This window comes from Cervus canadensis, chromosome 18 (genome assembly GCF_019320065.1).
Source record: "Cervus canadensis isolate Bull #8, Minnesota chromosome 18, ASM1932006v1, whole genome shotgun sequence".
Taxonomy (NCBI): domain Eukaryota; kingdom Metazoa; phylum Chordata; class Mammalia; order Artiodactyla; family Cervidae; genus Cervus; species Cervus canadensis.
In genome coordinates, this window is record NC_057403.1 from 33,015,952 (window position 1) to 33,034,321 (window position 18,370).

The 18,370-nt window shown below is 41.9% G+C and overlaps 1 protein-coding gene and 1 non-coding gene across 2 annotated transcripts; one reads left to right on the forward strand and one right to left on the reverse strand.

Annotated features, from left to right (window-relative positions):
- Nucleotides 1–812: 812 nt before the first annotated feature.
- Nucleotides 813–11,020, reverse strand: ZNF19 (zinc finger protein 19). Its single transcript, XM_043437739.1, has 5 exons — nucleotides 10,975–11,020; nucleotides 8,855–8,918; nucleotides 5,934–6,060; nucleotides 5,268–5,381; nucleotides 813–4,150 (listed from the first exon to the last, which is right to left on the reverse strand). Exons 2-5 carry the CDS (start codon nucleotides 8,885–8,887, stop codon nucleotides 3,063–3,065), a joined length of 1,362 nt encoding a protein of 453 aa, XP_043293674.1. The 5' UTR covers nucleotides 8,888–8,918; nucleotides 10,975–11,020; the 3' UTR covers nucleotides 813–3,062.
- A 6,903-nt stretch (nucleotides 11,021–17,923) lies between these two features.
- Nucleotides 17,924–17,996, forward strand: TRNAG-CCC. Its single transcript has one exon. It is a non-coding gene; the product is annotated as a tRNA-Gly (tRNA).
- Nucleotides 17,997–18,370: the final 374 nt, after the last annotated feature.

Here is an 18,370-nt window from a genome sequence, read left to right on the forward strand (position 1 = left end):
GAGAACGAAGAATGGAACTGGAGGAATCAACCTGCCTGACTTCAGACTATACTACAAAGCCACAGTCATCAAGACAGTATGGTACTGGCACAAAGACAGAAATATAGATCAGTGGAACAGAATAGAAAGCCCAGAGATAAATCCACGAACCTATGGACACCTTATCATCGACAGAGGAGGCAAGAATATACAAAAGACAACCTCTTTAACAAGTGGAAAAAAGACAACCTCTTTAACAAGTGGTGCTGGGAAAACTGGTCAACCACTTGTAAAAGAATGAAACTAGAACACTTTTTAACACCATACACAAAAATAAACTCAAAATGGATTAAAGATCTAAATGTAAGATCAGAAACTATAAAACTCCTAGAGGAGAACATAGGCAAAACACTCTTTGACATAAATCACAGCAAGATCCTCTATGACCCACCTCCCATAATATTGGAAATAAAAGTAAAAATAAACAAATGGGACCTAATTAAACTTAAAAGCTTTTGCACAACAAAGATTCTTGTTTTATCCCAGAAAAATTCTCATCTCCCAGAGATGAGACAGAGAAATCAAGAAAGTAAAGCAAGCATTTATTTAAGCTAAAGTACACTCTGAGTGGGGAGAGCAGACAGGCTCAGGTGAATAGCTACCCTGAGGTTTTTTGGCAAGCCAGTCATGTGAAATGTAATATTCGCTGGGCAAAGAGGAGTTTGGGGGTCATGTTCTCTGATTTTTATCACAGCGCCATCTTCCTGGAGGGAAGAGGGATTTTTGTCCTTATTTAGCATTGATCAGAAATGTCACAGCATCGGTGCAGGATGGACACTTATCTACAAGGCTTATTTTATTGTAATGAAAGCATAATGAGCAAAAGGTTACATTCAAACACACCAGATATTCCTGCATTTTCCCACATTTCTTTGTTCTGCCTCCAGGACACTTATCTCTAAATGTATGGTTTCCAGCATGGAAGTTCCAAGGATCCCCCTCTCCTCTGCACAAGATGCATGGCTTCCTGCCATCTGACCCACGCTCCCCTTTCTCTGCTCATATCTAGCTTTTTTTGTTGTTTAGCCACTCAGTCATGTTTGCCTCTTTGTGACCCCATGAACTATAGCCCCACGAGGCTCCTCTGTCCATGGAATTTCACAGGCAAGAATTGTGGAGTGGGTTGCCATATCTAGCTACCTTCCTGTTTTAACAAAAACATTCTGGAGGGAGAGAAAGAGACAGGGACTTTTAAAAACAAAAGGCAGTGAGGCTGATAAAAGTTGCCTGGTGACAGTCATGACTGACTCTGTTGGAAGTCTGGAAATGTTTTGTCCTTAAAAGAATCACCAGTTGTTTCAGGGTAGAAGTAAAAAAAAAAAGTTGATAGATTTCCATGAATTACTTTAGTATAAGAAGCCAATAAGTAAACAGGCTGCCTGCCATGAGTTTCTGACAGATGTGCTGGAAGATTTCAACAGGTGAAAGACACAAACAAAATAAACCCTAAAATAAGGAAAATACAAACAGACCAACTGACCATCCTCTGGCCCTTTCTTCCTGCTTGTTCTCCTCTCCGTGTTCTGGGACGTCGAGAAATGAGGAAGAGTTGTCTGGCAGCTCCCCTTAGACATGACTGCACCTAATGTCTTCGCCTCCCCTAAGCATGCCCCACTCATCAGGTACACCATGCCAGACGGAGGCTCAACAGTCAATGATCCCGATGTGTCAGCACTTTTTTGATTACAAGGGACTAGACACACTCAAGTGAAATAAATATTATATTATAGATGACAGAAAGTAATCTTTACAAGAGACAAGTTGAAGAGTGGGTTCAGAGGTGTCAGATCCAAGGGCTCACATAATGTGCAACCTTGCCCCTCTCTGACTGTCAGTCCTGCTGAGTGTCTTACGGTGTGGAGTCACAGGCAGTCTCTCACCAGCACCTCCAGGATGACACAAGCTCAAAGTCCATTCTACTGCAACTAGTTTCTCCCTCACTAGGGTTCCATGAAAACTCATGACTTGGAATGCCTTTGGTCTGGCTTGGATAACATTCTCACCCTTGCACCGATCAAAGCAATCAGAGGACAGAAAATGGAACTGGCTAGTCATGTATCATGTACCCATCTTCCAGATGGGTGGAATGCAGGGTCAGCCCTCTTAAACTGTCTGGACTGGAAGCCCGTGAGATGTAGCTCCCTAAGGAAAGCTGAGGTGCTGTACTTAGACATGTGGACAGATCCTGGCTTGGTGAAAGCAGCAGATCCCACTGCACAGCACAGAATCTGAAGCACAAGGTAAAAAGGGATTTAGAGTCAGTGGCTAGAGCTACCTGTTGAATGCTCTTGCTATCCAGCCACAGCAAGTTCTTCCATTTGCTGAAGAGCAAGAATGATGATGGTGGTAAACTCCAGGCTCCAGCCTTGAACACCAGGTTCTTGCATCTCGAGAGACTGGCCCAGAACAGGTCTCATGCCCTTGCAAGGCCCACAGACCTGTCTTAGTCCTGGGAGGTGGGAGCTCAGGATTCAAGCCTGCCCTTGGCCACATTAATCAACCACTCCCCCAAACCACTCATTTTTCCAGCCTCTTCTCTCTGTGCTACAAAGAACAGACACCAAATCCTAAGGGTGATAAGGAAATCCTTGCTCAATGAAGTACTGGGAGTTTCAAGGATTATTCAATACCATGGAATTCGTAACTGGTAGGCTTTCCAAAGTCCATATGGGTGCATGTGGTTCTCCAAACACCAAGAAGCCTGTGAAACCATCCATTAGGAGGCCACACTGTTCACATATCTTTGACTCTTAACAAGTACAAATGTCAAAAGTTTGCAACAACTGGAAGGTGAAAGGATTGCAGGGCCATAGTCTTCTGTCTGGTTGCTGTGGCCAGGGCCACACTCAACATTAGGAGGGTTATTAACTTGGTCTGGGATTCTAACTGGACTATCTTGGGTCATCTATTGACATATGAACCAACAGCTGTAGCCTGAGGGAAGGAACCTGCAGCTAAGCTGGGCCTGTGTCACACATTCTACCCGAGTGGAAGATGGAAGGCAAAGGAAATATCATGTACTGTTACCAGTAAAAGGGGGTAAAAAATTCTGGGAGCCCAAAACAACCAACATCCAGCACAGGCTTCTCTCCAGGGTGGACACAATCTAGCTGGGAAGATGTCCTAAAGGTTTTTTCATACTTGACATAGTCACAGGGTTTCTTTCTAGTATGGACTCTTTGATGCTGAAGCAGATTTCTTTCGCTAGTGAAAACTTTTCCACACTTATCACAGGAGGTCTCCTGAATATGGATTCTTAGATGTCTTTTCAACTGAGCCTGAGTACTAAACACTTTTCCACAACATATACAGTCAAAAGGTTTCACCTCACTGTGGACTTGCTGGTGCCGAGTTAGTTTTGTACGGAAATTGAAGGCTTGCCCACATATTTTACAAGAGTAAGGCTTTTCCCCTGTGTGAATACGCTGATGCTGACTAAGATGAGAAGTCCTTCCAAAGCTTTTGCCACACTCATTACACTCATATGGTTTCTCTCCAGTGTGGATTTTCTGATGTCGCAGAAGTGGTGTATTACCAACAAAAGCTTTTCCACACTCATTACACTTATAAGGTTTCTCTCCAGTGTGAATTCTCTGGTGTATAACAAACTCAGAACTACTGGTGAAACCATTTCCACACTCCCTACAGAGATAGGGTCTGTCCCCACTGTGGATTCTCTGATGCCTAATCAGATTTGCATTATCGTTAAAGGCTCTCCCACACTCTTCACACTGATAGGGTTTCTCACCAGTGTGGATTCTCTGATGTCGAATTAATGAAGAATTGCCATTAAAGGCTTTTCCACACTCATTACACTCAAAAGGTTTCTCCCCAGTGTGGATTCTCTGATGTCTAACATAATAAGAAAAATAGCTGAAGCATTTCCCACACTCTTCACATCTGAAGGGTTTCCTATCATAGTGGATTCTTAGAACCTTTCCTCTAACATTTTTCACTGTGGGGATTTCCTGGTGTTGCTCCAGTTCACATGTTTCTAGGAAGCTGCTTTTGTTAAGAACGTTCTTCTGTGGTCCATGTGACATCATCATGTCTCTTTCTTCAGAAATTCCCCATGTTGGTGTTAATTCACTGTCCATGTGGGTCCTGGCATCTGACATAACAAACAGAAGACAAAAATGCCACCTGAGAATTATACCAAAAACAAAAGAACATTGAAAATTATAGTGGTTCCCCCTTATTTGCAGTCCCTCTTTCCACAGTTTCAGTTTCCTTATCAAGCACAGTCCCAAAATATTAAATGTAAAATTCCAGAAATAAATAATCCTTAAGTTTTAAATTGTGCACTGTTCTGAAGAGCATAATGAAACCTAGCACCAACCCACTCCAACCAGATGTAAATCATCCCTCTGTATATGCTACCTGTCTATTACTAAGTAGCTGATTCAGTTATCAGATAGACCTTTGTAGGATTTCAGTACTTGTGTTCAAGTAACCCTTATTTTACTTCATAATGGCTCCAACGTGCAAGAGTGACACTGGCAACCTGGATAGTCTCTTGCTGCATCTAATTTATCACAGGTATGCATATATAACAAAAAGACATGATAGATACATAGTTGAATCTTTGTACCCAAGAAAGCAGACCCCACAGTTACAAAGGTCCTGGAGTCAATCCCCTGTGGATACCCAGGAATAGCTACATAGGGTTTGATACTACCCGAAGTTTCAGGCATCCATTGGGGATCTGAAAACATATGCACCATATGTGACTATCCCTGGTGGCTCATTTGGTAACAAATTTGCCTGCAATGCAGGACACCTGGGTTCAGTCCTTGGATTGGGAAGATCCCCTGGAGAAGGAAATGGCTACCTACTCCAGTACTCTTGCCTGGAGAATTCCACGGACAGACGAGCCTGGTGGACTACAGTCCATGGGGTTGCAAAGAGTTGGACATAACTGAGTGATTAACACTTTCACTTTCACAACAGAGATTTTAGAGATTACTAAACTCCTAACATCAGCCTGCTTTTCAGACAAGGCTAATAAAATGAAAGTGTCAAATATTCACAGGTAGAGAACAGTTGACAAGGAAATGGATTTGAGAATTAATGCATTAATTAATTAATCAGAAATATATGCAGAAGAGTTATGGTGGAAATGGTTTCATATTTGCCTATTTTGAGAAATCATCTATTTAAATCCTTCCCAGCATGGTTCATTTTAAACATACTGCTCTGTAAAGCTCTATAGTCACTGCCTCACTTACTTTTATAGATGTCTTTGGTCCCCTGTGCAGGAGGATTATCCTGTGTCTCCAGGCCCGCAAGCAAATCCCCTCTCTCTAGAAGTGAGACTAATATAGGTTTGGGAATTGGGTATCCTGAAAAGGGTAGAAAATGGCACCTTTCAGTCCTGTGTCTGCTGTGTCAAAAGAACAAAAAGCTCAAGAGTCTCAGTGAGACTAGAACAGATCCACAGGAAAGGGCTCAGGACTGGGGAAAGCCAAGATTTTTGCTCAAGTGGAAAATGAGCATTTGTGATCTCTTCCTAAAACTAGACCCAAGAGTAAGTTAGTGATCCTGAGGGACATATACAAACAAAGGGAAGGAGTCATACCCTTCCCTAGACTAGAGGGAGACAAAAGTAAGCTGAAAACTTATCTAACAACAGACACTATTTACCCTGCAGAGGCCCTGGGAGGATGCAGCATACTCATACCAGGGGACAATTCCCTACATTGGGACCAAACTGACCCAAGACTTGTCCCTACCCAATAACCTCCCAAGTGGGTCATTTGGTCTCAGTCCCAGAACCATGGAGGATACAAGAGATGACTTCCCGCTTTCCACACCACACCCCTGGCTGATAAGGAGGAAAAAAGGAAGGAAATAGGAAAGCACAGATCTGAGAACCAGGAGAAAAGTGGCCTTACCCAGGGACATCAAGTTCCCACAGATCTCCAGCATCACACTTCTGTACAGGGCCCTCTGTGCAGGAGAAAGGCCAGCCCATTCTGTCCGGGTGAAGTAAACAGCCACATCCTCAAAGGTCACCACCGCCTAAAACAAGAGGTTCATACTGTGCCAGAGCCAATTCTCTGGCTCCGAGTGTGGGGCACAGGGGACAGGGACAGTGAGCTGAGTGTTAAATGACTATTGGTACAACAAAAAATCTGGAACTTCTCTCACTAAAAGTTAGAGCTTTCATTTGGACACAAAATTTAGTCTCATGAAACCTAACATCATGTTGTGAAAACCCTGGAAAGTCTCCCATGAATTAAAATCCCTAGAGCAAAATCTCTTTGATTTTATAAAACTTTCAATCTTTTATTATTGCACCTACAAGTAAACAGTTAGCTTTAATCTCTTCAGACACCCACTTAGAAGAGACATTGCAGGACTGACCTGTTCCCCCTTCATTGCCCCGAGTGCCCAATCAATCCATCTGTTCCCCATGCATGCTCACTCTACCCCAGACTTCAAGTTCACATGACAGGAACAGAGTCATGGTTTGCCCTGATGACTGGCCTCATCCGACCTCATCTCCTGCTTGAAGAAGGGGCTGTGCAGCCTGTGCTCAAGAATGTCCAGCAGAGAGATCTCAGTGCTGCATGGGACAGTGTATTCTGCTTCCTGATGGATTTTCCTGGGAGAATATGCTTCTGGAATCAAATTGCTGCTGGGTAGTTCTTTTAACTGCTTTTCTTCATACACCTCCGAAATAATCTGTAAATGTTTCTGTCAACTAAATATCATGCTTTTCCAATAGCCACCTTTTCCCAACCCTGATAGCCCCACTCTACCTTGCCAGAAAGCTCAGGATCTGGCTTAGAATTTTTATTCATTCCCCAGACTTTGATATCAAACTTGGTTACCTGAATATGCAGGGAATGTCCTCCCACCTTTCAATACCTCAACTGACTTTGCAGATCTCATCAGCACTGTCACCATCTAACACCAAATGCATCCACCCGATCTGCCTCCTGCCAAACTGGCTCTATCTTCAATTCATGTAACTAACCAGCACAGAGAGTGAAAGTGTTGTTTCTCAACACGGAAATAGTACGAATTTCATCCCAGTCTCCTAAGTTAGAAATTTGAGATTCATCCTGGACTAACTTGCCCTACTCACCACTCATTTCCAATAAGCAGTCAGTAATCAAATCCTGCCAATTTTATTTTCTAAATATTTCTGGAATCTGGTTCCTCTTCACTATCATATAATCAGTTCACTAATACCTGCTGGGGATACTTAACTCCAGTTCTAGGCCTGTCCTGGATTGACTCCATCCTCAGTCAGCTATGCAATCATGGACATATAATGACAAACTGACTCAGTCAACAGAATGACTTCTTTGAATGAGATATCATGAACTACAACAATGGTTCTCAAGGTGTGGTACCCCACTGCACTAGCAGGATCACCTACGAACTTGCCAGAAAGGAAAATTCATAGGCCCCATCCAAGACCAATCTGTGCTTTCATAAGCCCTCCAGGTGATTCTTATGCACACTAAGTCCAAGAACCCTGGACTACAGGATAAAATCCGAGCTTAGGAAACCAAGTTCTATCAGGTAACACATGATAAGGGGAAAGCACAAGATTGTACAGAGAAACTGGCTAGGAAGCTCTGCAAACAAAATCTAAGAAAAGGAATGACAAACCCTGAAGGAGGTCAATATAAAAGATGGGACAAATGGAAGAGAGAGTAGCCAGAAAGAGTCAGACTATGAAAACAGTATCAAGGGAGAACAGAGTCAACAACTACTCAGCAACCTAGAAACTGAGTGGTCAGGATTATGACAGGGTGATACCAGTAACTGACAACTTATATAAGATCAGAAGATGGGAGCAACAGGGTAGACAATGTCAGGCAGAAGGACAAGTCAGATATCAGAAATCCAGGACGGGGACTTGGGATATGGTTCATAGATGCTGAGTTACTAGATAAGTAAGTACCAGGAAGAAGGAAATAGTTAAGGAACACCCAGCAATTCATCAGTCTCAAAAAGTGAAATCAGCTAAAGAAGTCAATTTCCTTATCCCATAAATGCTAAAGTATTTAATGTTCACTTCACAGATGAAGTTAAGGTGCAAAGAGGTTAAGTGACTGGCTCAAGGCCACAATGTCACAGAGGCTTTACAGGATCCCTAACTTCAGGTGTTTTGTCCTAGTGCAGATTTTTCCTGTCATAGCCCCCTGCCTTGATTAGCCAAGTCAACTTCTGAATAAATGATACAAGCTCCCTTCTTCTTTTTTTTTTTTATTAGTTGGAGGCTAATTACTTAACAACATTTCAGTGAGTTTTGTCATACATTGATATGAATCAGCCATAGATTTACATGTATTCCCCATCCCGATACCCCCTCCCACCTCCCTCTCCACCCGATTCCTCTGGGTCTTCCCAGTGCACCAGGCCCCAGCACTTGTCGTCTTCTTCCTGCCATCGCTCTGCCCCTACTTCCCAAGAACCTTGTGATCTCCCTGATCTTGATTACTCCCACTGTGTAATGGACACCTATAATGCCAATCTGAGTCCCTCATTCTCACAGGGCGCTCTGCAGGAGGAACCACTAAACCTGGGAACCCACTAGCTCAACAGAGATCCTCAGAGTACAGGAGACTATCCTTTTGCATCCCTGGACACTCTATGCAGCCACTGCTTGCTGGACTTCTGGCTGCTCATTCCCACGTCATCTGCTTTCCCCCAGCATCCAGTCCGACTGCAGAGAGTCAACAAGGGTCTTCCAACTGCTTTGGCTCTAAGGCTTCTTGCCAGAATCATTTCTGTCATCCCCCTCTTTCTTCACATCAGATCTCTCCAAGGCTGACCTGAAGGAATCACAGCTCACCTGGTGCCAGACTTTCAGGGGCATGACAGCCATTATTGGGCTCTCTCTCAATGAAGGGCAGGGGCTGAGGGAAGAAGCAAAGAGAAACAAGAGTAAGCCGATCCAGGCAAAGGCTCTTTTTTTAAAACAAATCTGCCAATAACAGCAACAACCATTTACTAAATGGCACTGAGTACATGGCATATTGCTATTTCCCCACAATATGCCATGAGGTTTGAATTCTTAGGAAATTAAGATTTTGAAAGGTAAGTAACTTGACCTTGGGTACCAGAGACTGTACTCACCAACATCGTGCAACGCTGTCTGCCCTAAGACATGAGAACAGGGGAACACGAACACACAAAGAGCAAACAAGCACGACATCAGAAAATTCAAAGCAAACCCTATAAGAAGGAACCTAGACCTTTATTTTCAAAAATAAAATTTTACTGAGAAACATAAATGGTTAAAAAAAAAAGAAATATGTTTTTGGATGATAAATACATATCCACTCAATCACCTCAATAATTCTTTAAACCTTTTCTTTTTCCCACATAAGAAAACAGTCTAAGAGAATAATTTTCTCTATGAAGGTCACTCAGCCAGTGAATGGATGAACTTGGATCCCAAACCAGACGTGCCTGATTTCCAGAGGCCAAGCTTAATAACTACATCAAATTGCTTCCAACAGGAATCCCAACAGGATTTTTTTCTTTTAGAACTCAATAAAGTGATTCTAAGGCTAAAAAAAAACAGATAAAGGTAGCCCCCCCAAATCAGAAGAATCATCTTAGAGTAAGGTTTCCTTTTCTTGATCTTGGGGCAGACATCTTTTTTTGTTCACCACCCTCTTCTAGGACCCAGTGATAACCAGAAACCAATTAGCAAAAGACCATGAAAAGACACTTCAACATGCCAAAATGTCTGGGTCATTACTTTAATTGTATCATCCCCTACAGACACTTTGTATTCTTGTTACGCACTCATAGCCTACCAAAAAGCCAGGATCTTCACAAATGAAATTCACTGCATGTGGCCATTTCCTGCTAGCCTCATCTTTGTGCCACCCTCTTTTCTTTTAGTTTAGCCACACTGGTCTTCTTTCAGCTTCTCTATTATGCTAATTCAGGACCTTTGTACCGGCTCTGCAAGAACCACTCTTCTTCAACCTTTAGAACCTTTGTAACTAATAGACTGTGTGCAATACTTTTCAGAAGTCGGCCCTCTGTTCATATAGGTAACTGCCAGCTCACCACAGCCTGTCTCTACAGACCAGGTCAGGGCCCCAGGTTACACACTCCACTAGCACTGTATTCTCTTTCTTGTATACCACTTCTCTTAGTTTAAGACACTGTGTTTTCTTTATCCAACTTTTATCACAAACTTATTTCATTCCAGGCCAAGTGTGAGACACAGGACAAACAGTAGAGAAAGAAGGGTGTGATCCCTTCCTTCATGGGGCTTAAACTAAAAGAAACACAAATATGAATCAAAGATCCTCAGAATTAGCTTTAAGAACACAATCGTGACTAGTGACAGAGATACTTTATCCTAGATGCGGAGGCTTAAGAATAGGAATTACTTAGGTTGAAAGGAAAATCTTTCCAAAGTTAACAGCATGTGCAAAAACATGGTCTCGAAGTGAAAGTCCAAAGAATCAAGGGGAATGTGCCTAAAACGAAGGTGAAGAAGTTGTAAGAGTTCAAGTCCTGCAAGGCCTTGTGCACATCAAGAATAACCGCACTGGATTAACAGAAGACTTTTAATTAAACTGAAAGGTCCCTGGGAGAGGGGCCCACGGCCCTCTCATTCGCAGCTGCATCTTGGGAACCTACAGCAGCAACTAGCATTTAGCGGCTCAGTTAGTAGTTGCTAGCCCAGGGAGCACGGGAGGCTGCGACTGTGTGAGGTCAAACGGCGTCTCCTTTTCATCCACGGCCTTACACAAGGCGGCCGCTAAGGACTGGGGCGAAGACACCGCGGGCGGGGGAGACTGGCCGCCGGGGGCGTTAGCTCCCCAGACCAGGGGGCGCCGCCCGACTCCCTCCACCTGGACATGAGGGACTAAGCGGACAGCCTTCTCCAGGGTGAAAGGTGTGCCCCCAGCAGGCTCGCTGAGGCGACAAGACCCAGAAACTCACCTCAGGAAAAGTGCAATGTGTGGTGTGACTGGAAGTGCGTAACTACGTCGGCCGCAGCACCCAAGTATCGCGAGCTTCCTCTCTAGGAAACCAGACCACACGTCTCTGTGGTCCCTGGCTTTCCTCCCCAGGCACGCGATTTTAACCGGCGACATCAAATAGAAAAAGCTTATCGTTAAGCTAATCTCTAGCTGAAATCTAGAATTTCCTTCAATTTTGTGTTGGCGAGGACCACAACAGTAACAGCAGTGCCTTGTGACCTTGTCAGCAATAGGAATCCCACGTTTTCATATCACATTACAATTGCAGTTATAGGGGAACTTCGATTTCATGCACCATCATTTTTGCCTTAGCTGACCAAAAAGTACAGTCAAACTAAGTGTTTTGTTGCAGTGTGTATATTGGTATGATTTGACGTGATTGTGCCCTTGCTGTTGAAAACATAATGGTCAGAGACAGAATGCCTTCCCTCTAACGTTGACAACAAGGCAGGTATGTCTGCTCTTCCCACTATTATTCAACATCGCACTGGAGTGCTAGCAAGTGCAGAAAGGCCAGAAAAGGAAATAAAAGGCAGAGATTAGAAATAAAACTGTTAAGATTTGCAGAGGACGTTATTATCTACATTTTTTTTTTTAAATCAAAGAAAGCTACAAAACTGCTAGAACTAACAAGTGAGTTTAGCAAGATCACAGAGTTAAAGGTGCAAAAAGATAAACTGTTGGAAACTGAAATACGCAGCAATAAAATTTCCTGTAATACAATGTCAATAAAAATTTTAAAATAGTACCATTTACAACAGCACAGAAAACATGACATAGGTATAAATCTCACAAAATATGTGTAAGATACACATCATGAAAATTACAAAATAATGACAGGAGATGAAAGAATACCTAATAAACTGAGGGAGATACTCTGTTCACTGATTGAAAAACCCAATACTAAGATGTCAATTATCCCCAAATTGCTCTATATATTTAAAGCAATCCAATCAAAATCCCAGCAAGACCCTTTATAGAAAACGAGCTGATTCAATTTAATTGTATGTCAATCATTTGATAGAGCTGAAAAAAAGCAGTGGAGAAAGGAGGGGTTTCTTAGTAAATTATGCAGCAACATTTGGATGTCACAACAGGAAAAGAAAATAATATTCTTACTTCACACCGTACTAAAATAAATTCTAACAAGGGTGTCCACGCTCACCACTATTATTCAACATAGTTCTGGAAGTCCTAGCTACAGCAATCAGAGAAGAAAAAGAAATAAAAGGAATCCAGATGAAGAAAGAAAAAGTAAAGCTCTCACTGTTTGCAGATGACATGATATTGTACATAGAAAACCCTAAAGATAGTATCAGAAAATTACTAGAGCTAATCAGTGAATTTAGCAAAGTTGCAGGATACAAAATCAATACACAGAAATCACTTGCATTTCTATATCTAACAATGAAAAATCAGAAAGAGAAATTAAGGAATCAATCCTATTCACCATTGCAACAAAAAGAATTAAATATCTAGGAATAAACTTACCTAAGGAGACAAAAGAACTGTACACAGAAAATTATAAAACACTGATGAAAGAAATCAAAGATGACATAAACAGATGGAGAGATATTCCATGATCCTGGGTAGGAAGAATCAATATTCTGAAAATGACTATACTACCAAATGCAATCTACAGATTCAATGTGATCCCTATCATATTACCAAAGGCATTTTTTCACAGAACTAGAACAAAATATTTCATAATTCATATGGAAACACAAAAGACCCCAAATAGCCAAAGCAGTCTTGAGAAAGAAGAATGGAGCTGGAGGAATCAACCTTCCTGACCTCAGATTATACTATAAAGCTAGTCATCAAGACAGTATGGTACTGGCACAAAAACAGAAATATAGACCAATGGAACAAGATAGAAAGCCCAGAAATAAACCCATGCACCTATGGGCACCTTATTTTTGACAAAGGAGGCAAGAATATACAATGGGGCAAAGACAGCCTCTTCAATAAATGGTGCTGGGAAAAATGGACAGATACATGTAAAAGAATAAAAATTAGAACACTTCCTAACACCATACACAAAGTGAAGTGAAGTCATTCAGTCATGTCCGACTCTTTGTGACCCAATGGACTATAGCCTACCAGGCTCCTCTGTCCATGGAATTTTCCAGGCAAGAGTACTGGAGTGTGTTGCCATTTCCTTCTCCAGGGGATCTTCCCAACCCAGGGATTGAACCCAGGTCTCCCACATTGCAAGCAGACGCTTTACCATCTGAGCCACCAGGGAAGCCCACACCATACACAAAGATAAACTCCAAATGGATTAAAGACCTAAATGTAAGACCACAAACTATAAAACTCTTAGAAGAATTCTAATAGGCAGAACACTCGATGACATAAACCAAAGCAAGATCCTCTATGACCCACCTCCTACAGTAACCAAAATAAAAACAAAAGTAAACAAGTGGGACCTGAGTACACTTAAAAGCTTTTGCACAGCAAAGGAAACTATAAGCAAGGTGAAAAGACAACCTTCAGAATGGGAGAAAATAACAGCAAATAAAACAACTTTATCAAAACTGACAAAGGATTAATTTCCAAAATATACAAGCAGCTCATACAATTCAATGCCAGAAAAACAAACAACCCAATCAAAAAGTGGGAATAAGACATAAACAGACATTTCTCCAAAGAAGACATACAGATGGCTAACAAACACATGAAAAGATGCTCAACATCACTCATTATTAGAGAAACGCAAATCAAAAACCACAATGAGATATCACCTCACACCGGTCAGAATGGCCATGATCAAACAGTCTACAAACAATAAATGCTGGAGAGGGTGTGGAGAAAAGGGAACGCTCTTGCACTGTTGGTGGGAATGTAAATTGTATAGCCACTACCGAAGACGGTATAGAGATTCCTTAAAAAACTAGGAATAAAACCACCAAATGACCTAGCAATCCCACTCCTAGGCATATACCCTGAGGAAACCAAAATTGAAAAAGACACATGTATCCCATTGTTCACTGCAGCACCTATTTACAATAGCTAGAACATGGAAGCAACCTAGATGTCCATTGACAGATGAATGGATAAAGAAGTTGTGGTACATATACACAATGGTATCGTACCCAGCCACAAAAAGGAATGCATTTGAGTCAGTTCTGATGAGATGGGTGAACCTAGAACCTATTTTACAGAGTGAAGTGAGTCAGAAAGAGAAAGAGAAATATCATATGCTAATGCATATATATGGAATCTAGGAAAATGGTACTGAAGAATTTATTTACAGGGAAGCAGTGGAGAAACAGACATAGAGAATAGACTTATGTACATGGGAAGAGGGAAGGAGAGGGTGAGATATATGGAAAGAGTAACATGGAAACTTACATTACCATATGTAAAATAGATAGCCAACAGGAATTTGCTGTATGTCTCGGGAACTCAAACAGGGGCTCTGTATTGACCTAGAGGGGTGGAATGGGGCAGGAGATGGGGAAGGAGTTTCAAAAGGGAGGGGATATATATATATATACTTGTGGCTGATTCATGTTGAGGTTTGACAGAAAACAAAATTCTGTTAAACAATTATCCTTCAATAAAAAATTAAAAAATAAATTCTAGTTGGGAGAAAAATCTCACTGTGACAAATCTACATCTTTAATCAGAAAGTAATGGCAGAACTTCCCTGGTGGTACAAAGGATAAGAATCCACCTGCCAATGCAGGCACAGGGGTTCAGTCCCTGGTCTGGGAAGATTCCACATGTGGAGGGGCAACTAAGCCGGTGCGTCACAGCTACTGAAGCCCGAGCACCCTTAGAGTCTGTACTCTGCCACGAGGAGCCACTGTAATGAGAAGCTCACACACAAAGTGTAGGCCCCTCTCACCACAACTAAAGAAAGCCGGCACGCAACAAAAGACCCAGCACAGCCAAGACAAAATAAATAACTTTTTTAAAAAAGAAAGTATGGGCAATATGATTTCTACAATGTGCTTTATCTTGTCTGTCGCTGCATGTGATGTCTGAACCACATAATGGATACCTCAACACAGGGCTGCTCAAGCTACACTCCAGCACTCCCCCAGATGGACATGTGCATTCAGAGGCATCTCACATGGCCTCCCTGTACATGCTTGTACCCACTTCCTGCCTACTGTGCCATAATACCCAGTGGGACTGATAACCTCTTCATGGTCTGGGTTGTTTTCTATGACTGCCCCTCCTGCCCTTCTGCAAGCCAAGGAAAGAAGCCTCAGGAGAAATCAAACCTTCTAACACCTTGATTTTGAACTCCCAGCCTGCAGAACTGTGAGAAGATAAATTTCTGTTATGTAAGCCTCAGTCTGTGCTGTTTTGTCATGGCAGCACATGCAAACTACTTTAGACATGTGAAGTTAAGACATATTGGTAGTGTCAGAGGCTGCTGGTTGCCTACACGAACATCCATTCATCCGTTTTGTTTAGTAACAGAAAACTTAATTAGGGATTGGCACCTTGCCGCTCAGCCAAGGACATTTCTTGCCACCCTTGTAAGTCTGTGGGTCTCCCAGGACCAAGGTCTACACAATGAAGTGGAAGTGTTTTCAGTACTCATAGAATACTCCCTCGAAAGGAAGGTGACATGATCTTCTTCCTTCCCTCCATCCCACAGCCGGGAATGGCGAGAGCTCCAGTTGCTTCAGACCATGAGGATATGGCCACATCTGAGGGATGGCAGTGTGGTGAACCTGAAGGAACCAGGATTCCCGCTGACGGTGTGCAGCTGCCTATCTCCATATCTCTATTTTTAAAAGGAAAAAACCAACTCCAGTCTTATTTTAAGCTCTATTATTTTGGATTTTCAGTTATATGCATGTGAACCTAACCAAGTCTGATCCAAAGACAGTAAATCAGTTGGAGAGGGCCTCCAGCAGTGGTACCTAGGTCACATATCATGGATAATCTGCTAGATGCTCAAGTTCCAGGAAGATGGAGCTACTCCAGCGCCTCAGAGATGAAAGGCACCTCAGGGGTCCAGCTCTCTGGCTCAGGCACTTATTATGAAGGCACTATTTTCGAATAGTTGTAGTGACAAAAATGCCAGTGCCACACTGCCACTAATCCTTAATCAGGAATCTAGGAACTGGGTCCACTGCCTCCTAGAGCTATATTTTCTTCCACATGCACCTGGTCTCCTTGGAGCCTACCCCGTGAGGTGATGATCCTCCTATCTCCTCACAAGGTCTCCTATGGTTTTGGCATCACCACATGTCTAACTCAGATGCCCTAGCAACTGTAAAGAAATAATGTTGCCTGCCATTTCAGTTCTACAAGGATCAAGACACTAGCCACTGCAGTCTCCTACCCATAATTCGCCCGAGGGCAATTTAGGATGGAGAAAAATAGGAAGCGTTCTGTGCTTTGGTACAACCCCTGGTTACATAGATACATATGCAAGGAAAATTTTCAGTGAACCTAAATTCTTGAATCTTTCCATACAGAAAAAAGCATTAAAATCATTAACTTGAGGTGCCTGTACTTTGTGTTTAGCAGTAATCTTTTAATGTTTGATATGGTTTTTTTGTTATTGTTGTCCCCAACCCCCAGCAGAAGTTTATATATATATACTGGCTCCTTCCTTATCTCTTCAGAGTAGCAGAGGATCCCCAGAAAAAGTAAACTCCACTATAGATAAGCACACAAACTTAAAAAAAAAAAAAACAAGCAATTTTGATTGACGTTAAGTGGATGAGACAAAAAGCAAGGTCCGAGATCTAGGGTTAATAAGAAAAGAGAATGTAAGATAAGTCTGAACATAAATAAAGACATAAAGGAAGAAATCAAAACCTTGAGGAAAGTGATGTTTTATAAACAGATATGAAAATGAACTAAATAGAATTTTACAAATGAATATATACATTGAAGTTAAATCCTCAGTGGATGGGTTGGACAACAGAGCGCAGTCAAAGAGAAAGTGAAACTGAATACAGACCTAGACTATAGCACAGCTAGACAGAGATGGGAATTATAAAACCACGATACCAAACATCAGTGAAAATGAATGAACTTGAGCTATGTGGTTAAATATCAATTCTATAGAGTTGAATTTAAAAAGTAACTGGTGCTCTAGTGGTTAAGAATCCGCCTTGCAGTGCAGGGGACACCAGTTCAATCCCTGGTCCAGGAAGACCCCAAATGCCACAAGGCAACTAAAGCCTGTGTGCCACAACTACTGAGCCTGTGCCCTGGAGCCCTCAAGGTGCAGCTACTGAGTCCACGCATTTAGAACCTGTGCTCCACAACAAGAGAAACTACCACAATGAGAAGCCTGTACACTGCAACTAGAGAATAGCCCCTGCTTGCCGCAACTAGAGGAAACCCACAAGAAGCAATGAAGACCCAGAGCAGCCAGAAATTAAAAATGATATTTTTAAAAAAGTAAGCTGCAGAAGAAAACATCAAGTTTACTACTTATGTATATTCAAAACATGTAAAATAGTATTATGATGCTTATGGAAATAACCATAAATAACAAGTTTAAAAGTATCTATGGACATGAGTAACACCAAATTCATATGGTAACTACCTCTGGAACCACAGAGAGGGAAAGCAATTCAAAAGAAGTACACAGGGGACTTCAATTCCATCTGCAACAGTTTAGTTCTTAAAAACATACGTAACAGCCATGACAAAATGGCCAGAAACAATAAAGCTGAGGGCAGGTACACAGGTGTTTGTTATTCTCTTTATTTTCCTACACCTGAAATATTTTAAAGAATTTTTTTTAAACCTCAACAGTTTCACTGGTAGAATAAAACCAGGAGAAATATCTTTTTTTAAAAAATCGATGAAAAAGCAAAAGGGACACAAAACAGGATAAAAGTAATAATTACAAGCTAAAGGCATTCAAGATGACAGACATCAGACCAAAATTTATCACGAGTATAAGTTGGGGGACTTCCCTGATGGTCCAGTGGTTAAGACTCTGTGCTCCCAATGCAGGGGGCCTGGGTTCAATCCCTGGTTAGGGAATTAGATCCTGCATGGCACAACTAAAGATCCCACACGCTACAACAAAGATCCTGAGTGCTACAACTAAGACCGGGCACAGTCAAATAAATTAAAAAAAAAAAAGTGGGTTAAAAATTCTTAGATGCATCAATACAGAAAACAGATGAAACATACTCTGCCTAGATGATTGGGGCTACTTTCCTTAAATCCAAAGGTGAATAAGCCTTTACCAAGGCATCCCTCACAAGCCAGAGCAGTTCTAATACCTGGAGAGCCCTTACTCTTTTCACTGAAGGCAAGACCCTATATACTCATGAACTATACTATCCTAAATATAACTTTCTAAATTACTAATGCAACAAATTAAATGTGAGGTCTCATGAACCATTTTCCTG

Excerpts from the sequence above, each read along its gene's own strand:
- ZNF19 (XM_043437739.1), bottom strand. The coding sequence starts at position 8,887 with ATGGCTGTCATGCCCCTGAAAGTCTGGCACCAG. Across the intron at positions 6,061-8,854 it reads CCCTGAAAGTCTGGCACCAG|GCGGTGGTGACCTTTGAGGA; the intron begins GTGAGCTGTGAT and ends CTCTTGTTTTAG. Across the intron at positions 4,151-5,267 it reads GACCAAAGACATCTATAAAA|ATGCCAGGACCCACATGGAC; the intron begins GTAAGTGAGGCA and ends TTGTTATGTCAG.